This window comes from Grampus griseus, assembly GCF_964374135.1.
Source record: "Grampus griseus genome assembly, chromosome: 14".
Lineage (NCBI taxonomy): Eukaryota > Metazoa > Chordata > Mammalia > Artiodactyla > Delphinidae > Grampus > Grampus griseus.
The window spans coordinates 81,004,337-81,032,169 of NC_139008.1; the positions used below are offsets into that span (position 1 = coordinate 81,004,337).

The 27,833-nt window shown below is 41.6% G+C and overlaps 1 protein-coding gene and 1 pseudogene across 2 annotated transcripts in view; both read left to right on the forward strand.

Moving 5' to 3' along the window:
- The first annotated feature begins 1,165 nt into the window (after positions 1 to 1,165).
- DOK5 (docking protein 5) overlaps positions 1,166 to 27,833 on the forward strand; it is a 141,182-nt gene continuing 114,514 nt past the window's right edge. The window contains exon 1 of the mRNA XM_082670472.1: positions 1,166 to 1,572. Coding sequence (XP_082526598.1) covers positions 1,507 to 1,572 — 66 coding nt within the window. The 5' untranslated portion in view covers positions 1,166 to 1,506. The remainder of the gene's footprint in view (positions 1,573 to 27,833) is intronic.
- On the forward strand, positions 22,572 to 23,058 carry LOC309832224 (large ribosomal subunit protein eL21-like; annotated as a pseudogene). Its single transcript has one exon. The product of its transcript is annotated as a large ribosomal subunit protein eL21-like (transcript).

Genomic DNA, 27,833 nt, shown 5'->3' on the forward strand with positions numbered 1-27,833 from the left:
TCCATCTTTGCCTTTGTGGACAGTGCAAGTGATTAGACAGATCTTCCTTGGAAACCACCTAGTAACCTCCCTCCCCCATGACAACACTGTATAGGACAGTGTTTACCATCCAGTGTTTACCAGAGCTGGTGTCACACACACCTCCTTTCCCGTGGGACCTGGGGCAAATCTCTTAATTCCTCTGAGCTTCAGTTTCTATAAAATGTGGATGATAGTACCTATCTCATTATTCCTTGAACAGGATTAGCACAATGCCTAATGCCTGGTGCCAATAAATGATAGCCGTTATCAACTCAGACATGTTTCAGGAAGGTAGTGCAGCCAGGGGCAGGTGAATGTGAAATCCGGTCTCCCTTTTATCGTATTCTATAGGCAGCATCCAGCAGTGGCTATGAACATGAGCTCTATTGCCAGGCTAGGGAGGCATAAATACGGTCCTGGTATTCACATAAGGGGGGTGGGTAGCTCATAAAGTACAGGGAGTTTAAATGAGCCCAAGCTAAGGGCTTAGAGGGTGCCTGACACTAAGGATTTATTCGGCACCTGCTCTGGGCCAGGCTTTGTTGGTACACGTACTAATGAGGCCAGGGGTCAGCCCCTGGGAAACTCACAATCCGGCGGGAAAGACAAGCTCAAACAAGGAAAATGATATCAACGCAAGGGCTGGGTCCAGGATGCCAAGGAAACCCGAGGAAGCATGCAGCTTAAGCCAGGGCAGTATCCCTCCCCTCATATGCCAAGGTCAAGGCAAACCATGGCAACACCGCTCCCCAGACACATGCACAACAGAGGCAAAAGCCAGCCCTTCTCAGGGCAAAGATGGGGCTGAAGGGAGAGGCGGGGTCGGCGGCGTCTGGGAAAAAAGTGAAATTTCCTCTCCATCTAAAATAAGCCCAGAGCCGGAAGAGACCGAGCGTTATCTCGGCGGGTGTGGGCGAGGTGCGGGGCAGGCAGGGGCAAGCTCTGGGTCCCGGAGGAGGGTCGGGGTCGGGACGAGAATGGGGGCGGGCGAGGCGGGCGGGAGAGGAGGGGAGGAGGAGGGTGAGCGCGTCCACGTGTGTCTGCCTGCGGGTGGCCACCGCCGGGCGCCGGCCCCGCGCGGCTCCTCCCCTCGCCCTCGCCCTCCCCACTCCCCCCTCCTCCTTCTCCTCCTGGGCCCCGGGAAGAGGCTGGGCTGGATCCCTGAGCAGCCGCCGCTCCTCCTCCGGGCAGGCTGGCTGATGAGTCAGCTGACGCCGGCGCTCCAGCCTCGCCTCACGGCGCTGCGCTCTCTGCGTTCCCCCAAAGTGGCTGCAAACCGGCCGCCCACTTAAAGGTTTTGGGGGACAGAGAAAGTGATGTGCGCCTTCTGAAGCCACGCGGGACCGCAACCGTAAACGCTTCACCTTGTCAACTTTCTCCTTCCACACCCCAAAGCCTTCTCTTGACCCTGGCCTCAGCCCTCCCCAAAGCCACTTAGGGTGCGTGCGCCTGGGTGAGGAAGGGGGTTGTCACTGGCTGTCCGGGATGGCTTCCAATTTTAATGACATAGTGAAGCAAGGGTACGTGAGGATCCGGAGCAGACGCCTAGGGGTAAGTATCGATCCTTTTTTTTTTCCCCTGCCCCCTGTTCACCGGGTCAATTGTCTTTATCTGTAGCCAGCATCCCTGGAGGGTGGAAGGAGATTCCCGGCAGCGCGCCGGAGAATTGCGCTGTGGTTTCTCAGCCTAAACCCACATCTCCTGGGGCTGCCACTGTAAGGCCAGGTCTAGGTATGTAATGGATCTATCTTTATCTCTCGGATGACTTGGCCTTCTGATGGTGGCCCTGTGGTCGGCTTCAGTAGCCACTGGAGCCCGTCTACTGGAAACAAATATTTCTCGGTAGCCATGGGAGTCAGAGCTGAGAAACCCGGGCGGGGTTGCTGAGCCCGCCGGATGCCCCCGGTGTCCCTCTTCCCACTCGCCGCCAACTTAACTTTTCTGGGGGATGGATGGACTGATTGAGGAAGGGCAGACGCTCTGAGTGTGAACAAGGTCAGGGACCCTCTGACCCCAGGGAGAAGTCTTTTCAGACTCCAGGTCCTGGACAGTGAGCCACCCCTGGCCCAGGTGCTGGCAAAGGCGGTGTGGGTAGGTTCCATGGTCCTGAGCCTGGGTAGTGGATTCATTGCTGGAATACACACCGGATGCCCGCTGGAGGACTATTTAGGGCGGAACATAATACCTGGCACAGAGCAAGTGCTCCCTTGCTAAATATGTACTAAAAGGAAGAATGAATGAACCAGAGGCTACTTGTCAGGGATCGGATGTTGGCCCAGGGATGGCTTCTCTCTTTAAACCCCCTCTCTTTTGCCCTTTTCCCCTTTGCTCTTCATTGATGGACTTCAGAGAACTCATTCTGCTTCTCTTTGGGCTTGAGGGATGGCAAAGGAATTCTTGAGGGAGGTGGGGATACTGGAATGATTTTTTTTTTTTTTTTAAATTTCAAACTACCTCATTTCTCTTTGCCTTGTGTCAAGTGCTGTTGCTGTTTTTGTTTATTGTGTGCTTTGGGGCGAGGGAGTTTGGGGAGAAAAGTTTACTTTCCTAATGTCTGAAAAAATAATGTCAGTAATGATGAAGAATGGCCACAGTGGGAATAGAGTTAATAGTAATAAATTGAACATCTTTCTCCACAAATATATGTCATTGGCACCTTTCTCTTATTTGGTCTTTGGACTTTTTTATGTACCAGATAATTTTACTGAAAATTGAAAGGCAATTTCACAGTGTTAAACAGTTAGGGAGGAAAACCTGCTGATGGGAAACATCTATAATTATTAAAAACTCTTACCTGATTTGTTTCTTTCTTCTTCCTTGCTTCCTTCCGTCTTCCCTTCCTCCCTCCGTCCCTCCCTCCCTTTCTTTCTCTCTCTCTCTCTCTTTTTTTCTTTCCCTGCTGGTTACCATGTTTTAGCAACTAGGCCCCATGTTATAGTGAATATATAAATATATAATTAGGGAGAAATGTGACAGAACTAACCAACCCCTATCAACCCTTAGTTTCCTTGGTTTTCTTTTTTGCTATGCAGATATTCTCATCAAGGGGACCAAGTATTGTTAGGGTACTTAACATAGTGACTTTCATGCAAAGGGCAAGAAATAAGAGGAACTTTATATTTTTTATAACCTTATGGTCCAGCCGACTGTTACAATGTTAAAAGGAGCATTAGAAAACACCATTCTAATTTTAGATTTACTCCATCGTGTCAACTGAGGAAATTGATAAGAGACATCCATTCTGTGCTAGAGAGCATTCCAATAGAAAGAGGACATGAATTATTAATGCACAAAATGTGAATTATTCATAAGGATCAGCGTTTATGCCAAATTGTGACACATGGTGATTTATTTGAAAGACTAGTTACCATAACTTTCTAGTTTATAGTAATTGAGACTTTTTTCTGTAATATTACTGACACTATATAGTCCCGTGTGTGCCAGTGTTTACGGACAGATATTTGAAGCAGAAGGAAAGGAAATACAGTTTACTTTGCATCCCTTTATATTTTACAGTATCTTGGATGCCGACCAGAAGTGTACTTTCTCAGGATTTATTTATTGTGTCTGTGTTAACACTCAAATAGATTTTAGAATATTTATTGAATGATGGTTATTGCTCATGGAGAGAAAACGTCAAAAATATAATCAACAAAATCTGGTTTTATTTGTTCAGTTTGATTTTATCACCAGTTAATTTTCAAAAAGTGTCCTAATGATATAATTTATTTATATAAACTGAAGAGGCTGATTACATAATTGTCAGAAAGCACTGCAAACTAAAGTTTTATAATGGAGGCATCAAGAGGAATGCTTCAGGAAAACGGCACAGGGACCCTCCGTCCAAAGTAAGAAATGTTAGTGGTGTTAGTCTAGGCTGCAGATAGCCTAGAACAGCAAGCAGCATGTGGAAGTCTTAAAGAGTTGAAGGGCTTTGTGTTAGGTACACAGTAGGCGCTCAGTTAGTGCACGTTGAACATGGATTGAACTACAGAGTGAAGGCCTGACTTTGCAATTCATAAGCCCCTTGAGGAGCTGATATGACATGGTGGTTTTATTAATGGAATTCAGACAAGTGTCTGTGGATTAGAACCATGTTTGGGAGGGTTTATAATTAAACAAGAAAACAACATTTCATCGTAAGCAGCTGGTGTGCCAGGGAATGACCCCTCAGATTTGATAAGAGAAGAAAAGAGAACAGATCTTCCTTCTATTACTTGTTAGCTCTATGACCCTTGACCTCTCTTGGCCTCAGTTTTCTTATCTGTACAATGAACACTATTTAGTGATGCTGTGAGCATTGGATAAGATAATATTTGTGAAAATGCAGTGAAAGCATACAGCATTGATTCTAATTTCATTATTTCTTTGGTGTAATCAGAGATGAGTTAGGATTGATGGAAGGATATAGGAATGATTGATTTTTTTAATCTTTCTATCTAAATGTGTCCAAAGGCATAAATGTTTATGCAGCTCTCGAACATTTTCATTGGATGCAGTTTTTTACAAATTATATACATGTAAGTGATTTTTTAGTGGGGCATGAAATAGTCTAAGACCATCCGCATTCAGATGGGTTGCAAATAAGTGGTCACCTTTAGTTGAGATACTAAGCAGCTTAAGTGATTAAACAATCAAATATTTGTAGACTTGTTTTTTTCTATAAACATCAAAAAGCTTAAAGAAATTCAACTGATTTAACTCAAAAGTCTCAGTATCTTCACATCTTTATTCTCTGGCTTCATCATCCGTTGGTTCATGGAGGTGTCAAGCTGGGCTCTGGGTGCAATACTTTTTCAGGATAATGTCGATGTTGCTGTTTTGAGGGCTGGGGAGGGGTGTGTCTACAATTATCTGGCAAATCCACAAAAGGCACTAAAAAATGTATTCTTAGAGGAATGGTGAACTAGGCAATTTGCACATCATTAACCTATCACGTGGCTTAGATGGCATCATATAACTAACTGCCCTCACTTGGTTTCTTCCTTTGCAACGGAGAGGATTTCCCAGTCAGTAATTGCTATGGCTTGTCCACCCTGCAAGTCTCAGAGTTTAAACTCACACCTGTTCACTTTATCTCCATGCAGTCCCCCTCGATTACCCGACTTTCAATAGCATCTCTGTGCTCTTATGTACCAAGGACCTTTTCTCCCGTCTAGCCTACATCCTCATCTGGACATCTCCTGGTCTCAATATGTCCAGCCACCCCTGATTTTTTCATCCAAACCTGCTTCTCCTGGAGTCTGCATCTCAACCACTAGAGGTCCCAGTATTTCAGTTGCCCTGGTAAAAATCAGTCAAGCAAGCAAGCAAGCAAGCAGCAAACAATAAAAACTCAGCCCCCCTTCCCACTCCCTCCTTGTCACAACCCCACAGCCAGTTTATCGGGAGGTCTTGTAAACTCTGTTTTGGAAACATGTCTAGAATCCGACTACCTCTCACATCATCTGCCACTGCCGCTCTGGCCCAAGCCCCCAAATATTGCAGAATAATAACCTCCTAATTTATCTCCCTCACTGCTCAGACCACCAAGAGTCACAGCCCTACGGCGGGCTCCGGGGCCCTGTGCTGACTCAGAATCTTTTATTTATTGATTTATCTTTGGCTGTGTTGGGTCTTCGTTGCTGCGCACGGGCTCTCTCTAGTTGCGGCGAGCGGGGGCCATGCCTCTCTGCAGTGCGCGGGCCTCTCATTGCGGTAGCTTCTCTTGTTGCGGAGCACGGGCTCTAGGCACGCGGGCTTCAGTAGTTGTGGCACGCGGGCTCAGTAGTTGTGGCTTGTGGGCTCTAGAGCGCAGGCTCAGTAGTTGTGGCGCACGGGCTCAGTAGTTGTGGTGCAGGGGGCTTAGTTGCTCCGCGGCATGTGGGATCTTCCCGGACCAGGGACCGAACCCGTGTCCCCTGCATTGGCAGGTGGATTCTCAACCACTGCGCCACCAGGGGAGTCCCCTGACTCAGAATCTTTTCTCTTGCTGTTCCCTCTGCTTGGAATGCTGTTTCCCCACGTTACCTCTTCCTGGCTGGCTCCTCACCTTCTTCAGCCTTTCCGCAAATGCCACCTTCTCATTCAGGCCTTCCAGCCACCCTATTTTATCTCTTCCCTCCTTCTCCCCCTATATCCCATTGTGTTTTTTCTCTCTAGACTTATCACCCCCTCACTTACCAGTCTGTATGTTTTACTTGTTGATTGCCTGTATCTCCCAAATGGTATGTGAAACTCCATGAGGGCTGAACCCCAGCGCCTGGAACAGTTTCCAGCATGGAGAAGCACTCGATGAAGATTTATTGAATGAATGAATCCATCACTACCTACTGGTTTAAGAGCATACGCTCTGACATGAGACTGTTAAAATCCCAATTCAGCGACTGGTTATGTGACTTTGGGTGAGTTATTCAGCATTTATAAGCCTCAGTCTTCTGTAATAATAGGGAGACTCGTAATATCCACCTAATAGAGGATTCTCATAAAAGGCTTAACACGATGCTTGACACAGTGGAAACCCAATTCATGTTTATTACTGCTCTCTCTACTACGGGTGCTGTTCGAGGTTGATGATGCTTACATGGTTGTTATTTTCATCTCTTTCACTGCAATAGCTCTCATCCTCAAAGACCTTGCTCTTTAGTTAGGAAAACAAAACTTAATATCCGTGAAATAATTAATGTACAAGCACCGATGTTAGGCTATGGAAGGGATATTTGCCTTTGTAGGATTTTTCATGATCCTTAGATAAATGGCAAAGGTATCAGGACCAGAGAAACCCATCTCCATGTAACTTTGGTTTGAGCAAGCTCATCATACTAGTGCATAACTGTTAATTTGGGGATCTTTTTTTTGGGTGGCAGAGTAGATTCAAAAAACTGGTTAATTAATGGCCAAATTTTAGGCAGAAATATTTTCTCACTCCTTTGTTTCTCTGTTGCACTTGACCCAGTATGCCAAAGAGGTTTCATATTTCATTTAGGGTTTTAGATTTATAGATGATCAGGGATCTGTGCATTTTTAATGATATCGTGGCAAAGTTATATTCATAACATCAAAATCATAGGAATTGGGGCTTCCCTGGTAACGCAGTGGTTGAGAGTCCACCTGCCGATGCAGGGGACACGGGTTCGTGCCCCGGTCCGGGAAGATCCCACATGCCGCGGAGCGGCTGGGCCCGTGAGCCATGGCCGCTGAGCCTGAGCGTCCGGAGCCTGTGCTCCGCAGCGGGAGAGGCCACAACAGTGAGAGGCCCGCGTACCGCAAAAAAAAAATCATAGGAATTGAATAAATTCATCATGTACCATCAGTACATGAGTGTATGTACACACACATGCACACAAACACATACAACCATTCAGTAAGATTCATGAAGCATCCTTTTCCTTCCTCAAGGAAAAGAGAGTCTGGGGCTAACTTCCAGTAGTGAAATTTACGGTCAGTTAGACTGAATACACTTGCTAAGTATTGCCTAAGAGTACTCAGTATTTTAGCCCCATTTGAATCAGCTTCCCTGGTTTCCATGTCGGAAGTGCTTTCCAGCTGGTATTTTAGTCATCTTTATTCAATGGTCCTTGTGGATGGTAGGATTAATTATGCATAAAGTCAGCCTTTAATCATCCCCAAAACTGATTTAAGGAAAGAATGGCCAATTTAGTGATTTTGTGTGTAGGCATAAACCAAATTACTTGTGTGATGATTTTCCCCACATCTGCCAATGTATTTTTTTATGATATTCATTAGATGGCTAGAAATATTTATTTTTTAAGCAGCTTTGTAATTTTTGTGGATCATTATCTTTGGTATTTTAAGAGTTTAGTTTTCATTTAGGATATATTTGATTTCATTTATCTTATCATGCATCAAATGTTTATTGAGTGAATATTCATTTTAAGAAGCTCAGGGAAAACCACCTTAAATAAGACAGATACAGTCGACCTCCTCAAGGAATTGACAGTCTATTTGTGGAATGGTATTGTTAACATGAGATTAATATATTCACTCTAGTTAAGGATGAATTAGTTTGAGTAACGGGTCAAATATTGAAGTGAAAAGACATCTGCAGGTATCTCCAGTTTCATTTTCATGAAACGAGGAAGGGGAAATTTGATTTTCCTCTTCCTCTAGGAATTTGATCCCGGTTGGGTGGAAATAAAATTTTGGGGGATTCCAAGCCAGGAAGAGATTAGGATGCCTCCCTGCTGCAAACCCCTGTTTCTGTGAAATTCAAAATGAAATTGGGAGTTTAGAAATGCCACAGATACATGTGAATGTTGAAGTTAAAATAGCTTTTTTCTAGAATGCAGATGCCTACATTTTGGATGAGTATCAGGAAGCTGATTTTTTCGGAGCAGTTGGGGGGCTGTGTTTATTTCTTTAGTGTTCTGAGCCTCTGTTGATGCCCTGGGTCTCAGAGAACATAAATGTTAGCCGTGTGTACTGTGTTATGGATAACATGCAAATGGTGACTTCATAGCTTTTATGAGATTCTTAGAGAGATCAGGACTTTTGTGTCCCAAACCCTGTCACCTCCCACCCTCCACAATTTCCAAAAAGGTTAAGAACCACTGTCTCATTTTTTTAAATTAAATTTTTAGATTTTAGGTAATAGTAGGTTCACATGAGGTGTAAGAAATAATACAGAGAGATTTCTCATGCCCTTTACCCAGTTTCTCCCAATGGTAACATCCTTCAAATCCCTGGTATCACAATCAGGATACTGATATTGGTACCATCAAGATACAAAGCATTCCCTCATGACAGGGTCCTTCGTGTTGTTCTTTTATAGTTGCCCCTTCTGCTCCCCCTTCCCATAACTGTAAAGCCCTGACAACCACAAATCTGTTTTCCATTTTTATAGTTTTATCATTTCAAAAATATTATATAAATGGAACCATACAGTGTGTAATGTTTGGGGATTTTTTTTTTTAACTCAGCATAATTCTCTGGAATTGTGGTTGTCTTCAGTATTGTGGGTATCAAAGTTTCATTCCTTTTTATTGCTAAGTTGTATTCTGGGATATGGATGTGCCATAGTTTGCGTAGCCATTCATCCACTGAAGGACATTTGGGGGTGGTTTCCAGTGATATAAACATTTGGGTCTGGGTTTCTGTGCAAACGTAAGTTTTCATACCTCTAGGGAAATGCCCAGGAGTACAATTGCTGTGTTGTATTGGTAGGTACATGTTCAGTTTTTCAGGAAACCGCCAGACAGTTTTTCACAGTGGTTGGACCATTTTACATTCACACCAGCAACGCGTGAGTGATCCAGTTTCTCCGCATCCTCGCCAGCATTTGGTGTTGCCCCCCAGTTTTTGGTGCGTCAGTTTTGGTTTAGACATTCTGATGTGTGTATATTGACATCTCCTTGTGATGATGAGATGATGATTGACATCTCCTTGTGATGCTGAACATTTTTTCGTGTTCTGATTTGCGATCTGTACATACATTTTGGTAAAATGCCTAGTCATGTCTTTTGCCCATTTTCTTTCTTTTTTTTTTTTTTTTTTTTTGCGGTACGCGGGCCTCTCACTGTTGTGGCCTCTCCCGTTGCAGAGCACAGGCTCCGGACGCGCAGGCCTAGCGGCCATGATTCGCGGGCCCAGCCGCTCCGCGGCATGTGGAATCCTCCCGGACCGGGGCATGAACCCGTGTCCCCTGCATCGGCAGGCAGACTCCCAACCACTGCGCCACCAGGGAAGCCCAGCCCATTTTCTAATTGGGTTGGTTGCTTTTAACTGTTGAGTTTTGAGAGTTCTCTGTATGTTCTAGATATTAATCCTTTTCAGACATGTGGTTTGCAAACGTTTTCTCTAAGTATGTAGCTTATTATTTTAATCCTTTTAACAAGGTCTATCACAGGGCAGAAATTTTTAAGTTTGATGGAGTCCAATTTATCAGGGTTTTTTTTCCCTTTTGGTACTAATGCTTTGTCCAGCCCAAGATCCCAACTATTTTTTCTACTTTTTTTCTTTCCTACTATAAATATTTTATAGTTTTACCTTTTACATTTATGTCCATGGTCCATTTTGAGTCAGTTTTTATATCCAGTGTGCATTTTAGGTGGAGGTTCATTTTCCGCCTACGGAGGTCCTGTCTTTTCTCCATTGAGCATACTTATGTGTATCTATTCCTAGGTCCTCTACTCTCTTCCGTTGTTTTGTGTGCCTCCATTGTACAGTGATATGTCTATATATGTCTACATGTGTAGCTGTACAGTGTCTTGAAATAGGGTAAACTGGTTCCTCCCACTTTATTTTTCTTTTTCAAAATTGTTTTAGGTATTTTAGGTCCTTTGGTTTCAATATGAATTTTCAAATAGTCTTGACTATAACTACTACAAGTCTAGCTGGGACCCTCCCTCCCTCCTTCCCTTCCTTCCTTCCTTCCTTCCTTCCTTCCTTCCTTCCTTCCTTCCTTCCTTCCTTCCTTCCTCTGTTGAATTGGTGCATTTTTAGAATAGTCTTGACAATAACTGCTACAAATCTTGCTGGGACACTTTCTCTCTCTTTCTTTCTTTCCTTCCTTCCTTCTTCCCTCCCTCCCTTCCTTCTTTCATTCATAATTGAATTGGTGCATTATTTTTTTCCTTGGTGGACATAGCGTACATTTGGGACTCACACTTCAGTTTGGATCTCAACTTGGCCACTTACTGACTTTGTGGCCTTGGGGAAATTGCTTACTCTTTCCGAAATTTAGCTTCCTCATGTACAAAAATGAGGATAATAATATGCTTCTCATAAAAGATATCAAACTCTTAATCCTGTGCTGACTCACAGTAGAAACTTCATGAAGGTCTGTAATGTTGATTTTTATTTTTTATTGTCAAGAGATTGAGGTGATATTTGTTGTTTGTTGTCTGTAAGAACCATAAACTGGTAGAAATTAATTCACTCGTATCTCAGCAGAAGAGGCACGGCTTTGGTAATGAACAACAGGTAGCATTGTACTTTCCTCTTGCCGTTAACTTTAGCGATTCATTTTTATAACATCGGGTTTATTTAGGAGCCACTGATGAAACACTGTATTAGAAAATATGTAGTTGCATATGTTCGACAAAAAAGGCAGACCTTTGATTAAAGATTGACCATCATATTTTTGCTTATTAGCTCTAGACGTCTTCCCCAAATGTGAGAATCATGTCTTGAGAGACCATTTTAGGACAGTAAACAACATTGAATTATAAAATGAGAAAAAGTGCTACTTCTTATTTAACTCAGCTTAAGGAGCTGTCGGCTAGGAGGCCTTTTAATAGAAAACCATACTTAGGTGCAGAGTCTTCAAAAGTATCATATTTTATTGTGTTCGTTAACATTATATTGTATTACATTTTACATTTACCTTCAAGTGTTACTGCTTTTCCATTTACGATAAGAATATATAGTTTCCTCTTTAAATAAATTTATTTAATTTAAAAAGCGAAGTTTTAAAATAGATAATTAACACATAGTGCAAGTGTTACAAAGAAGCAGCAAAAACTGTTGGGGTAGGTGGTGGAACTGAGATGCAGCACAAATCCAACTGGTGGGCTGTGTGTGACTGAAGTTTGGGAAACACAGGATGATTGTACTTATCTTTTTAAGTGGGTTTTGTGAAAAATTCTTCACTTGTGGCTGCCGTATGGCTTGATTCCATACAAATATATTGAAAATCGGGTTCTAAGAAAAGATATCCCATGTACTCAATACCGTCCTCTAAGGAACTTCCGTCTGATATGACTATGGGTGTGTGTGTCCCTTCCCACCCCCAACTCCCCCAAACCCACAAACTTGTCTCAATTTGCCTAAGTTTTTATTTTATCTTCCCTTAATTCATTTATACCATGAATACTTTAGTGGTTAATAGAAAGAGAAATTAGCCTATCTTATGAATGGACTACTAACTCAAATTCAATTAAAACACGAGCTTGAGTTCAAAGCTTTTACTTACTACAGGTTACACTATTCAGGAAAGTGCTGTAGTCTTAAAATGCATTTTATTATCTTAATACCACACATTACCTTAATAAAAGAAAATGATTTCTAAAAAACTTTGAGAAATCATACCTCTTTGAATCCCCTAGTGAAAGAGCTCATTGACTTTTCATATGAACAATTTCTTCAGATTTCCAGCTTTCCATTTACCAATAGCAGGTATTTTAGCTCATTTGCCAAAGAACCACTTTTTGAGCCTGGGTTGTATTTCACCAACAGTGACCCCAAATCTAGATGTTATGAAACTAGTCTGGTCTTCAACATCCATTAATTCAGATGGAAAATGTTGTGTGAAGTGTGGTTGGAAAGGAACATTCCCGGGGACTCGGCCCCAGGAGAGGTCTTCGTCCATTTGAATCCATCGTCTCCATTGATGGATGATTTTTCTCTGATTTTCTTCCGGCTGGCCCTCTCTTGGTGTCCAGATTTTAGCCTTATATTTCCTACCTGAGACCAACCTATATGGATCATCACATCCAAAGTTTTCCCCTCGCATCCCTCTAGAATATTGTCCTTATTTTTGTGCCAGATACATTTTTTAAAAAATTTATTTCTTTGTAGAGTATGTCTTCTCCCACTAGGCTGTAAGTTCTGCGAGACCAGAGACCTTGGCTATCTTATTCACTGCTGTATCCCCAGCTCTTAGCCTATGGTAAATGCTCAATATTTGCTGATTGAATGAATAAATGATTTTACTGCAGGTCAGAATAATGGAATGAGACATTCAAGAAGACAAGGAGAAAACTGTGCCTATGTCCCACCTGATTCTGTGGTGTTTTCTATTTTTGAGTGGTAGGATGTTCTAAGATGTCTCATAATTGCTACTGGTATGTAATCTGCAAATTCAGTACCAGGGAATTCAGCAATTAACGCTCGAGGTTTGAGTTGGCCCCCTTAAAATTAAATTTTATTTGATGTTTTTTGGAATAGGTAATATGTATACTTGGTACAAAATTCAAAGGTACAAAATTTCTACATTGAACAGTAAGATTCTTTTCATCCTTGTCCCTAGGAATCATCTAGTTTCCTTCCACAGAAGCAACCACTGTGAATAGTTTATTCCAGAAGAGTCTATGTATAAAAACTTTTTTGTGTGTGTGCATGAATGTATGTGTGTACATGATATATATAATTACATACTCATCTGAGCTGTGCTTTTCTTATTTAGCAACATATCATTTTTTTCAATCATCAGAATTCCAGTGTACGGGTATATTTGCTGTATTTGCTTGCTTATTTATCCATTCTTCCTTCTTTGCTTTCTTCCTTTTACTTACTATTAAATATGTGCAGGAAGTAGGAGTTTTTATGTCCATTTTACAGATCAAAAGACTGAATTAACTGTGATGTTAAATTTTTGTGCAAGTCACACGTGGCAGCGCCTAAGTTTGTGTTCAGGCTGCTTCTCTCTTGTGGAGCATCTGAGTAATTCCTTTTTCCCTGTTACAGACAGTGCTGCAAACCCCCCCCCTCATCTCATCCCATGAAAAGCATATTGGTGAATAGATTCCTAGAAGTGGACTTATTGTCCAAAGCATATTCACATGTAAAATTTTATCAAAGTTGCCTTGGAGGATGTTCCCAGAAATCTGTGAACCCACCCCTTTCCTCCCACTTTGCAAAAGTGTGCTTTGAGAGCTGTTTCAAGATTCTGCTAATCCAGTAGGTGAAAAGTGAATCTGTTTTGTACATAGATTTTCTCAAGCATGATGCTGAGTTCTTGGCAATTTTATAATTAGAATCTTTCCAGTTTTGCAGTCTTTTTTCTTTTAGGAATGACATTTACACAATTTAAAAAGTAGTTGTTAAGTAAGGATTTAGAAACACATAAACGATGATTTATTTTCTTAGAACAGCACCTTCCTGGGAAATGCTGTGTCAAATCTTTGACCTAGAAGATATGATAAATCATATGTTAACTGTGGCTGTGTTTATTATTTTTATTCTGAAGTTAAAATGATAAAACTGAAAATTTGCTCAACATGTATTGGGTAAAAAAATATGTTTATTGAATCAAACAAATGCATAGTAACTAATGTTGCCCAATCAATATATTTATTAACCCACTCAATCTTGTAAGATGCTTCAAGTGGGTCCAGCTGGGAGGAGGGATGATAGACTAGCATCTCTGCCCATAGTAAATGCTCAATAAACATTTAAGTAAAGGAATAAAACCCTGAAATAACATTTTGCATATTCAGTTATGAAACAGACAGTAGCCCTAACATCTCACGAGTACGTATATCCACAAATCCTAAGAGTTTTGAGGAATTCTATTGGGTGATGTTTGTTGGTAGCCCTTTTGCAGTATCCAAACTGCAGTCCTCGGCACAGGACAAACATGTGGAGACGAGGAACCTGGCTGGAATAAGAATGGCCTGATTTTTTTCCCCTGTCCTGCTGCTGGCCCTCTGCTGCGACCAAAGCATGCCACTGACCTTCTCACGCCTCAGCTTCCGCTGTGGCAAGATGGAGATACAAATGTCTGAGCTCCCTCTCTTCCCACCTGTCTGCCTCTGAGCCAGAAGCATGATTGTGGATGTGAAGAGCATGCCCAAGCACACACAATATCCCATTTAGTCCCAAATTGGTCTCTGCAGTGCCCTGCTCTAGGCCACCTGAGTGGAAAATAGCAGAGAAGACTTTGGATGCCACTGTGCTGCTATGACTGTGTCAGACCACAAAACAAGAACAGATGACTTGAAAAACAATTATTTTTTATGATTTACTTTGGATTTCAAAAGGCAGTGTTGAATTTCTGACAAGAAAGGAAGGAAGGAAGGAAGAAGGAGGAAGGAAGGAAGGAAAGAAGGAAGGAAAGAAGGAGAAACAGGCCCACACTACCTACAATGAAAGATGGCTTTTGCATATATGAAGTCCTTTTAATTTACTAGTGTTTTGCATTACGTGTACATGGTGAAGGAAACAAGGCAAAAAAAGATAGCATGAAGAGGGAAGTTCCCTCCTACGCCAGACTTGTCTCCATTTCCAGGCAATTCTAGTCAGATTCTTGTATATTTGTATGGCGATATGTATATGCCTCTATATATGTATAGGCATATATAAAAATGCATGTGTTTTTGTGTGTGTATAATTTGCTTTGCACATCATATTATTAAGTACTGTTATATACTCTGTCCCTGTTCTTTTTTTTTTTGGCGGTACGCCGGCCTCTCACTGCTGTGGCCTCTCCCGTTGCGGAGCCCAGGCTCCGGACGCGCAGGCTCAGCGGCCATGGCTCACGGGCGCAGCCGCTCCACGGCATGTGGGATCTTCCAGGACCGGGGCACGAACCCGCGTCCCCTGCATCGGCAGACGGACTCTCAACCACTGCGCCACCAGGGAAGCCCTGTCCCTGTTCTTTTTAACTTAGCACTTTAACGTAGCACTTTTCAGACAATTTTATAGATACCCAGTATTCACTTATTTGGCTGTCCCATGATTTCTTTAATTTGCTCACACTAATATTGGACATTTTAATATAGTTTCTAATTTTTGCTAATTAAACAATGAAGCAGTAAACATCCTTGTGCATGCACGTATGCATACATGATACTATATTTTTCTAAGATAAGTTCTAAAAAGGAAGTTGCTCTTACAAATTTGTGTATATTTAGAATTTTGATAAATAGATCTAGTTTTCCTTCAAAGAGGTTGTACCAGGTATACTTCCACCGAGAGTGTCCAGAAATATTTGTTTCTGCCAGTCCTCACTTGGGGTGTGTTTCAACTCTGTGAGCCTGTGTGTGTGTGTGTGTGTGTTTAACTTTGGAAGGATATTCTCCTGCTCAGTCCTCCACTCCCCAAATTTATTCTGCTTACAGCAAACTGATTACCTAGTAATCTAATCTAATTCTATCCTACCTCTACTTTAAAACTCTCTAATGCCTTCTCCTTACACATAAATATTCTGCAGTGTACTTAAGACACTCTGCGTGATCTAGACCCTGCCATATCTCATCCCACCCAAGTCAGTTCTCAAATCATTGCACCCCCAAGTCAGTACTCAAGCCAAACTTACCTACTTTAGTTCCTCCGGTGGCCAAGCTCTCTTTCCTCTGTTACTGCCCTTACACATGTATTTTCACTGATCAGAAAATTCTTCCTCTTACTTTCTCTACTTCTTTCTCATCCTGAAATCTCAGCTGGGATGTTATTGATCCAGAGATGCTTTTCCCAGCACCATCCCACATCTAAATGCCGGGAAAAGCCAGTCGCCACATGTGGATCTTTAAATTTAAATTAATTAAAATCAAATAAAATTTTAAAAATTCAGTTCCTTAATGACACTAGCCACTTTCAAGTGCTCAATAGCGACATTTTGTTAGTGGCTACCATGTCAGGCAGCACAGATATAGAATGTTTCCATCATTTTTGAGAATTCTGTTGGACAGTGCTGCCTTAATTTCTTCGTAACACTCATGGCTGTTTTAAAGTATGTGATTGAACACGTTGTTTTGATGGTTTTACCCTCATTCGTCTGTGAGCCCCACAAGGGTACAGCTTATTCTTGTCTTGCTTCTTGCTTTTTTCTTATAGTAGGGGTTCAATAAGTATTTGTTGAATGAATGACTGAGTGAATTAAAGAATTCCTCCAAGCTCTTAACTTTATTGTTGTGCCTTATTGATCAGCAGGCCTTCTGGGAAGGGGCTGAATGTTCCATGCTTTTATCCAAGTCTGCTTCAACGTTCCAGTTAGATACCTTAGCGGGACCCTAGTTCTTTCACCACCAACATCATGGAGACTTTTTCTCATTGGGCTTGCCGTTTCAGCATCCATTGCCTAACTGTGGAAAGGTTGACTGGGATTGGGCTAGACCCGTGTAGTGGCATTGGAGTGTGCTCCCAGATCCCCACCCGTCTCTTCCAGGACTGAAGGCTTCCGTCCCCGCACTGGGAGTGCTATGAGTGTTGTAGACAGACAGCTTGCAGCCAATGCTGAAGAGAGCTACCTGACCAAAGCCAAGCCCCTTTCCTGGGGCGCAGCCTACACTCATTGACTGCCCCAGTTTGGGACAACTCTGCAGGCATCCAGGTTCCTGGGTGGAGATGGATGCATTGCGGAGAGTGCATCACAGCTGACCTGCGTCCTTTTTTTTTTTTTTTTGCTGTACGCGGGCCTCTCACTGTTGTGGCCTCTCCCGTTGCGGAGCACAGGCTCCGGACGCGCAGGCTCAGCAGCCATGGCTCACGGGCCCAGCCGCTTCGCTGCATGTGGAATCTTCCTGGACCGGGGCATGAACCCGCGTCCCCTGCATCGGCAGGCGGACTCTCAACCACTGCACCACCAGGGAAGCCCTGACCTGCATCCTTGACGACCTCCTAGGTGTTGCTTCCAGAGCCCTCCCCACGAAACATTCTGAACGCAAATTTCCTTCTTAGAATCTGCTTTCTGCTAAACCCAACTTGCAGCAACTTGATTTGTAATTGCAACCTGCAGCCTTAGCTCAGCCTTCCAAAGAGGGAGCCAAGACCTTTTGCCAGAATGTGTTTTGCTTGATTTGCTGGCCCATGGTTTCTCCCTGTATTTTACGCGGTGTTCTCAAGACCAAAATGGTGGACTTACCTGGTGGCGCAGTGGTTGAGAATCTGCCTGCCAATGCAGAGGAAGCGGGTTCGAGCCCTGGCTTGGGAGGATTCCCCCATGCGGCGGAGCAACTAGGCCCGTGAGCCACAACTACTGAGTCTGCGCGTCTGGAGCCTGTGCTCCATAACAAAAGAGGCCGCGATAGTGAGAGGCCTGTGCACCGCGATGAAGAATGGCCCCCGCTTGCCGCAAATAGAGAAAGCCCTCACACAGAAATGACCCAGCATAGCCAACAAATAAATAAATACAAAAAAAACTCCAAAATGGTCCTTTAATTTACTTTTCAAAAAATGAAAGTTCGATGGCTCATTTCATTTTTTAAAAATAATTAACTAATTAATTTTGGGCTGCATTGGGTCTTTGTTGCTGCGCGTGGGCTTTCTCTAGTTGCAGCGAGCGGGGGCTACTCTTTGTTGCGGTGCACAGGCTTCTCACTGCGGTGGCTTCTCTTGTCGTGGAGCACGGGCTCTAGGCACGTGGGCTTCAGTAGTTGCAGCACTCGGGCTCAGTAGTTGTGGCGCACGGGCTTAGTTGTTTCGCGGCATGTGGGATCTTCCCGGACCAGGGCTTGAACCCGTGTGCCCTGCGTTGGCAGGCGGATTCTCAACCACTGCGCCACCAGGGAAGTCCCATTTCATTTCTTATGTTGTTAAAATGCACCGGTCTCTTCAGCAGACTCATCTAATGAATGAATTAGGAAAATACCTCCACTGGTTCATTACATTGAATTTGGACTTGGTAAATTATTAATATCAACCATGGTTTTCTCTGGGAGGAAGAAGCTCCAGATAAGCAGTAGATAAGATTTGTATGCAAATCACTTTAGCTTTTTTTTGCTTGAAAGGCCTGACAGCAGTTCTTTTTCCTGAGTACTTGTTTACACCATCCTAAAAGGAGAATTCCGATTATAGCTTCTTGTAGCCAGAGGGAAGGAATATGCTTTTGTCTGCGGATTTGAGTCTACTTTAATCCTGAAAGGGGCGTAGCCCACTCATGGAGAGGAGACAATCTGATTTTTCTTTAAAACTGTCAATTTCATTGGGCAACTGTGAATTTCTGGAGAACATTTGTAACATAAATGGAGCTCCAGAAGACATGCTGACGGGCAGATGTTTCAAGATTGATTAAAGATTTAGAAAGAAGTATATTTCCCCGGGCTGCTGGACTACCTTTCAATGAGATTGACAGGTTTTACACATGGGATTAAAAAAGTTCTTTATCATACAGAAATAAATTTCTTAAGTTAAATCCGTTTGAGAGAGATGGATACAGGATAAAGTGTGTGTGAAGCAGATTGGACATTTTACTGGTGTTTAACTTCGAAGCTTATTTTTCAGAGATAGATGAAGTTGGATCTTTCAAAGACGAAAAAGTCATTTTGTTAGACTAATTTCTCTAATATTAAAGAAGGGGTCAGCTCCCCGTCAGTTAAGGTCATGCATTCTAGGGATTTGTAATCGTGATTTTTAGATGGGTATTTAGGCATATGGAGTTAGAAATGAGCAGATTTTCATTTTATCTTGTAAAGGTTCAAATGGAGAAAGGCATTGGCATGTTAGTTGGAGAAACGACCAACAAGGAGAATATAAGGGTTATTCAAAGAATATTTCTCACTATTCTGTGATCTAGGCATGCAAGTGAAGATTATATTAAATTTAAGGGGTAACATATAAAAAGAATAATATCAATTCAAGTTTTGAAACCAGAGGGGAGAGAAAAGCCCAGAATGATAAGACTTTCATGGTGCGAAGAGATTTGATATGAACCCGTTTGATCCCTGTATTTTGCGGATGGGGAAACTGAAGCCAGGAGCAATTTCATGACTCCTCCGAGGCTCTGGCCCCTCAGAAATCATATTTTTAAGCTACAGTGTGGGATCTACAATGTGGAATTATCCTGATATATGGTGAAGTGTGCAAAAAAGCAAGTGGCAGAAACAAAGAGGGATTTTGGCACAGAGGTGTGCACATGAGTATTTCTGCATGGGAGTAGATGAAGGACGGAATAGTTCTGGTCATAACTCTTGGAAAGTAACTGTGCTTTCCTCTAAGAAGTAGAACACTGGAGGTAAAGTGAGGTGGGTGGTCATTTGCTTCTTAAATTTTATGCTTTTTAATTTATTTATCTATCCATTTGTTTGTTTATACACATTCATACCTTTTGTAGTGCAATCAAAATAGTATCACGACCCTAATTGGGCAGAGATGGAGGATAGCAGTTGGAAGATAAGACTTTTTTATTAGTGAACTCACCTTACTTAAAATATATTGAAATTCATTCTCCGCATGACAAGGGCATATCCTCATGTATTGTCTTGTCCTGAAAGACATGGTCCAGTAACATCACTGACCTTTTCTCTCCTGTATCTCTTGGAACTCGGAAGAGCGACAGATTACGTTCATTCCTATGTAAAGTCATCACATATGACTTTCACTGTATATTTTCTTTTGTAGGAGAGAAAGCTCGGCTACGTGGCTTTCTGCACCTTAACGTAATCATTATGGCTTTGACCAAAACACTGTGAGACATCCTCACAATTCTAATGAAATATATTTTCCTTTAGTGATCACTGTTGACGTTTTCATTAGGAGCATTGAGAGCTCAGGCTTTCAGCAGCATCTCACGGTCATAAATTGGAGGATTAAGTGGTCTTTTTACATACCATAAAGTTTATCAAGGGAACAACAGCTCTAGTTTGTCAAGAGAGAAAGATGGTGTTTGGATTCTATACTTAAATACGTAAGCATGGCAACTTCGTCAATGAGAGACTGTGGTCGGACTGGACAAAGGGGAGAAGAAAGTTGGGTCAGATTTTCAGAACAAATCACACTGATTTGGAATTTCAGTATATCTTGATAATTTGTTCACTTCCAATTCTCTGTGCCATTTTACAAGTGTTGATGTTCACTCTTATGTAGCAAAATTACATCCAATATTTCAGACCCAAGGTCTTGGTGAACCGTTTAATTTGTATAACCCAAGTCCTTTGTTTAGGACAATAATAGAATGCAGGGAAGGAGAGAGGGAATCTTGTCACTTTGAGCTGGGTTTATAAAGGTTTGTTTCCAAAAGCTATTGAATAGTATTTTTGTAGGTTTTGGCCCTACAGCCAAGTAAAGATTTTTCTGTGGAAGCATAATGCCATCTAATTACCATGTCAGTGTGGTTGGTTGTAATTTGGACATAGAAATATTGATAGAAATTATTGTGAGCTCTGTGAATCAATATACTGAATTTGCACCTCACAGTAGTAGGACACTTAATAATAGTTGGTGCCACTAGGCAAGACATTATATACGTGTACAGGGGAATTAGTTACTACTCGTGACGCCATTTTATAGATGAACAGAGTAAGGGTCAGAACACTGACGTAGCTTGTTCAAGGTCATATGGTCGACCAAGATGAACCTGGAATTGAGCTTGGCATTTCCTTAGCTCTTAATTTAACTCTTGGAATAACATTTAATCATTGGTATTACTCTCTTTGGAAGGAGAGTGAAGATTCTTAAGTGCCATGCTAGATTTTCTGCATTCATCATCTTTCTGGGTCTCTCTAAGGCACATGTTGTTATAGCTTCATTTAAAGTTTCAGGAAACTCAAGATCAAAGAAGTCAGAAGTTGTCCAGAATCACAGAAATGATCAACGACCAAAAGCAGAATCTGAACTCCTAGCTGTGGTCCCACCGTCCATGCTAGTCCTGTTACTTATACCAACACGGATGCAGTGAACCCAGAATGTTGGTACATTTCATCAGGATGTTGTATGGATGAGAAAGTGTGTTGAATCATGCATCACCTGCAGAGACTGCTTCTGGGATGTTCTGCTCCTGCTACAGTTACTATAGTACCGTTGAGTCAATATTAGTGGAATGATTGTTAAGTGGGAGAAGTGGCCACTTCCATTGTCTCTGGCCACTTTGAAAGGACCTCTCTAGCGTTGGTAAAATTAAGGCACAGAGAGATGAGATAATTTACCAAGGTCACACAGACAAGACACCCACATCTGTTTCTATGATTAACCACACTACTTGACTAAATAGATAGCATAATGGTCAAATCTGGGTTTGAATCCAGTCTCAAACCTTTAAGATGTACTGTCATTGTCGTCATTTTACAGGTGAAGGATTTAGGCTTACAGGGAATGCATAACCTACTCAAGGTTGCCCTACTAGTACCAGGAAAAGCAAGAGGTTCAGACCTATGCCTTTCTCTGCGTAATCTTTTTTTTTTTTTTTTTTTTTTTTGCAATACGCGGGCCTCTCACTGCTGTGGCCTTTCCCGTTGCGGAGCACAGGCTCCGGACGCGCAGGCCCGGCAGCCACGGCACACGGGCCCAGCCGCTCCGCGGCACGTGGGATCTTCCCGGACCGGGGCACGAACCCGCGTCCTGTGCATCGGCAGGCGGACTCTCAACCACTGCGCCACCAGGGAAGCCCTCTCTGCGTAATCTTTATAATACTAATGCAGGTCTCTAGATCCAGTCCTCGTAATTTTAATATTAGTAACAGGACTAGCTAAATGCTTTGAGTTACTACTGTAAGACTGCTTCTTTTAGATATTTTCTTGAACTACTTTTTACGTGATGCTCTGAAAATAAGAAACATGGAAGTTGCTAGTAAGGAAAAGACTAAGAAATGGATTTGAAGGAAACCAAAGTGAATGTCATGCAACTGACTTGAAAACCAATGGCAGGAGATTGCAGCTAGGTGTCTGAGCACTCTTTATGAGTTTATTCATTCCTTTAGAAAAGTAGACTAATAGTCTAAAGCCAGGTTCCATATATAGAATCTTTAGAAGAATTTTAATAACCAAGATCATCTCATTCAATATAGTAAACTAAATTTGAACACTGGACACAAAAAGAATAGGAAAGAGCACATTGACGTCAATGAATGTTTTTCCTCTTTTTATTGTTAATAGTTCTGCAAGGTTTTCCAATATTTTTCCCAGTAATAAAATTATATAGCCCTTTCAGCCAGAACCGCCATCTTCCAGTAATTCGCCAAAATGACCAACACAAAAGGAGAGAGGAGGGGCACCCGCTATATGTTCTCTAGGCCTTTTAGAAAACATGGAGTTATTCCTTTGGCCACATACATGCGAATCTACAAGAAAGGTGATATTGTCGATATCAAGGGAATGGGCACTGCTCAAAAAGGAATGCCCCAGAAGTGTTACCATGGCAAAACTGGAAGAGTCTACGGTATTACCCATCGTGCTGTTGGCATCGTTGCAAACAAACAAGGGCAAGATTCTTGCCAAGAGAATTAATGAGCGTATCAAGCATATTAAGCACTCTAAGAGCCGAGATTGCTTCCTGAAACGGGTGAAGGAGAATGATCAGGAAAAGAAGGAAGCCAAAGAGAAAGGTACTTGGGTTCAGCTGAAGCGCCAGCCTGCTCCACCCAGAGAAGCACACGTCGTGAGAACCAGTGGAAAGGAGCCTGAACTGTTGGAGCCCATTTCCTATGAATTCATGGCATGGTGGGTGTAAAGAAAAGACCTGGACGATACAAATGTCCCTCTTGAGTAGAAGTGTTGTGTCCCCTCCCCCAAAGAACTATTTAAAGCACATTTTAATTGTGTCCGAATTCAGTGGGTCGTGTCTTTACTTTTCAAATTTAGTGGTTTTTCTTCCTGAAGGATGTGAGGTAGTTTATTGTGCAATATACTCCATTGGTTAATAAACTGCTAGATATTATTTATTAAAAAATTACATAAACCTAATACCTCAATACAAAGCTGTTATTTTAGTATATCTCATTCCATTTTCCCCCCATGCTTCTAAAATTTCACATGGTTGCTATTATTATATATTTATGGTGTCATGTCCTGTGTATGTTTTAAAATGTATTGCGTTATACACATTTTCTCAAATAATTACATAATCCTTCAAACCATAATTTTAAAGTCTGTGATACTCTGTTGAGTAGGTACATGATTACTTGATAGTTAAACAGTTTCAAATTCAAATAATGCCCAGGCCTATAACTTTGCCCATGTAAAGGACTGTTCCCTAATAATCAATGTGATTATGAGGCTAGAGAGTTTGAATATTTTTATGACCCTTGATATGCATCGCGAATTAACGTGCCCAAAATCCACAGCAATTTACATTGCTGTCAGCAATGTGTGAAGGGACAAAGTCCAGTTTTTAAGATGAGAAATCTAGCAGCCTGCCACAGACGATGCCGACATTCTGTTTGTTTTGCAGTCTTCCCTTCCCTGGTCACGGAACTTGGCTTGGGGTCCCGAACTGAGTAATAAAATAAAGTCATACCTACAGTCCTCAGTGTAAGTTTCCACCCTTAGCATGAAGATATATACAGTATTTTGACTAATGACTTCCATCATTTAGACACTCTGGAAATGCTTTAGCTCAGTTAGGAATTTCATTATAACCAGAGAAAAATTGAGTACGCTATTTGCAATGGTGAGCTATGCTGTCTCAAGCCCATTAAGAAACTACTGCCAGATGGGTTCAATGACCATTTTGATTTTATTTGTTCCAAAACTGGAAAGAGGACGCATGATATCCGTTTCTGAATTCTGAGCAAATTTTAATTCCTCAGCTAATACTCTGAATGCAATTTACTTGTTATACCTGCTGACAGCAGAGGGCATTGGATTTGGTTTTGTGGCTTATGCCCTTTATTAATTACACTCCATCGATAAAGCGATTTACATCTCCCATGAAGCTGGGAAAGTTAATAAAGAAAGAGTGTGTTCTTTCTAGTGAGCTCTGTCGTGAGTGAATGTGCACCTCTGGTAATTCGTGGTATGTGCGTGGCTCTATCAGAAACCACATCAGCAGTTGAGACCTATTACATCAGTGACCTAATCATTCTTCTAGTTTAAAGTATTTAATGCACATACATTCGTTTGCGGCTCCATGCATTCCACACATGCATTCACTTATTTAACACCTTTTTATTTAGTGCCTACTATGTGTAAGGCTCAGTTCTCAGTACTAACAGATAAATGGTGGATCAAAGGAAACTGGAAAATATATTAATGATAAATGTACTCATTTGACCCATAATTAATATTACTATAATAAATTTATATATATTAAAAATATAGTAATATTTTTAATGTTAAATTATGTGCTATTTAAAAAGTTTATAGGTATTCACAAGGCTCAAAATTCCAGAATTAAAACTAAAAAAAGTACACGTCAAAAATTCTCTCGTCCCTTTCCCCAAATTTATCCAAATAGGCAATTAATGTTATAGTTTCTTACGGTTTTTATTTTTTCAGCTGTATTTCAGGCATATATCAACATATACATATATGCATATGTAGATAAGCTTATATATATGTTATCTTGTATACTCCTTTCCCCCCACATATATGGTGTACATACTATATGTATTATTCTGCACCTACCTTGTGTTACTTAATAAATTTGGAAATCTCTCCTCATCATTACTTAAAGATCAGTCTCATTTCTTTTTTTTTCTGGTGCATAGTATTCCATTGTGTTAAATATTCTATTAATTTGGAATTCTTAAGTTTATTATCTCCTTTTTTATTATTATAAATAGTACTGCAAATAAAATTTTTGTACATAAGGTTTATTCCTTTAGATCTTTTTTCTTGATAAGTGAAATTGCGCATTAAAAGTGGGACAATTTGGGGCTTCCCTGGTGGCGCAGTGGTTGAGAGTATGCCTGCCGATGCAGGGGACACGGGTTCGTGCCCCGGTCCGGGAAGATCCCACATGCCACGGAGTGGCTAGGCCCGTGAGCCATGGCCGCTGAGCCTGCACGTCCAGAGCCTGTGCTCCGCAACGGGAGAGGCCACGGCAGTGAGAGGCCCGCGTACCGCAAAAAAAAAAAAAAAAAAAAAAAAAAGTGGGACAATTTTTCTGGCTATTGAAAAATGTTTTTCAAATTATAACCTGGAAGTATTGATCCACAGTATGTATGGAATACTATATTTTGTGTAAAAAAGGAGGGGGAGATAAGGCTGTATATTTACATTTGTGTGTATATGCTAGCATTTGCGTAAGAAACTAATGAATGTAGTTGCAAATAGGTGACAGGAACTGGTTCAGGGGATATAAAACAGATAGGGAGGCTAAGCAATATATACAACTGAAATCATTTTGAATTTTGAACCATGTGAATATATCGCTTTTTAAAATAGTTAAAAATAATAAAATTTCAATTTTAACTATAAAGTTAAAAAGTGAAGTGTAATTCTCTGTTATATTGCCATTTTCAATCTATGAATATGAATGGCTTTTTTTTTTTTTTTAATACTGGGGTATCCAAAAACAGTACCATTAAGTGAAATTTATCACAAAGTACACTTGGTCGTGGAACTTGTTCATTGATAGGATCTAATTCAGAGGTTTGCTGCTTTTATCCCTAACTCTTTTTTAAAAAATATTTTATTAGATTATAGTTGATTTACAATATTGTGTTACTTTCTGCTGTACAGCAAAGTGAATCAGTTATATATACACATATATCCAGTCTTTTTAGATTCTTTTGCCATATAGGTCATTACAGAGTACTGAGTAGAGTTCCCTGTGCTATACAGTAGGTCCTTATTAGTTATCTATTTTATATATAGTAGTGTGTATATGTCAATCCCAATCTCCCAATTTATCCCTTCCCCTCTCTCTCCTGGCCTAACTCTTAAAAAGAAGGGGAAAATAATAGGTGTTTCCAAATCATCAGTCATTCACACACCCCTTCCACAATCTTTGTCATAGCTATGGACCACTTTTACTGTTATTCACTTACTAGTTTTCCTTTAAAAAGAGTTATTTTCTTTATGTGGAAATTTTATAGAACTGCCATTCATGAAGAAAACCAATATCATTTTCCATAAGAGAAGCTATATTAGCGGGGGCTTTATCAGAGAAGCAGAGCCACTAGGAGATATTTCATCAGGAATTTATTTTCAGGATTAGTTCTTACAGAATTGTGGGAGCTGGTTTACAGAGTAGGTGTACCCGATGCTGGAGCCTGACATCAGCAGCGAAGACGGACGGGATGTGGGGGAAACAGAGACAGACTGGAAGCCATGTGGCTGGGATGGAAGCCTCTGATTGGCAAAGTCTCCAGTCCACCATCTTTAGCAACGAGGGCGTCCTGCAGGGTGGAAATGGGAAGATGGCAGCCATCATCACGGAGCTAGACAGACACTTGGCCCAGGTTTCTGAGGGGCTTAAGGAGGATCTGGCAGGAGCTGAAGAAGCTGCAGTGCAGCTGTTGCCTCACGCCCACCAGGTGAACCCTCAGATCTCAGACAATGTACATGAGCAGCGCCCTGCGCTGAGCTTCCAAAGTGTAGAAATAATATGGTGCGGCTTCACTTCCTCCTTCCAGATCTTGTGGTCCACACTAACTCTGACCTGTGGAGGAAAGGCAATTCTTTAAAAAGTTATTTCTCGCTTAACTGGGTTGGCATAATATGAATCCACCACAAAAGTAAATACAATAAAAGTAAGTGGGGAAGGGGAGGGTGGGACAAATTGGGAGGTTAGGTTTGACATAAATACACTACCACGGGTAAAATAGGTAGCTAGTGGGAACCTGCTGTATAGCACAGGGCGCTCAGTTCGGTGCTCTGTGACGACCTAGAGGGGTGGGATGCGGGCTGGTGGGAGGGAGGTCCAAGAGGGAGGGGATATAAGTATACATATAGCTGATTCACTTCATTGTACAGCAGAAACTAACACAACATTGTAAAGCAATTATACTCCAATTAAAAAAAAGTAAATGCAATAAAAACCAAACAATATTATTGAATTCTAACTAGACACATCACTCCATGAAGGCACCGATCCTGAGGCTTTCTCTTTGTTGAAAAGGAAGATGAACAAGTTTTAGAGACCTTTTAGAATCATTACTACCAACTGACTGGAATGTTCTCCATGACTCATTCAGAAGGACTGAAAAGACAACATGAGTATCTTTCTCACTGTGAGGTTCCATGTTGTTTAGTTCCTTTCCCAATATAATTTCTCCCAATCCTCTCATGATTTAAGGAATACATGGTGGTGAATGGAGATAGGGTCATGCTTTGCATGCTCTTCTCTCCATTTCTACTTCCTAAGTGAAGGTAATGGCAACGGGGAGGACAATATGGTAGATAGGGGGGAAAAGAGCCAGGCCAGATGTGATTTTATCATCTTAGACCCCGCTCATTGAAGCCCTGTCACACATGAAGGGCAAGGATTATCTGCATCAAAGCCCTGTTGGCTTTTGAGGTGGTGGGCGAGAAACAAGCACAGTCTGGCTCTGATCTCAG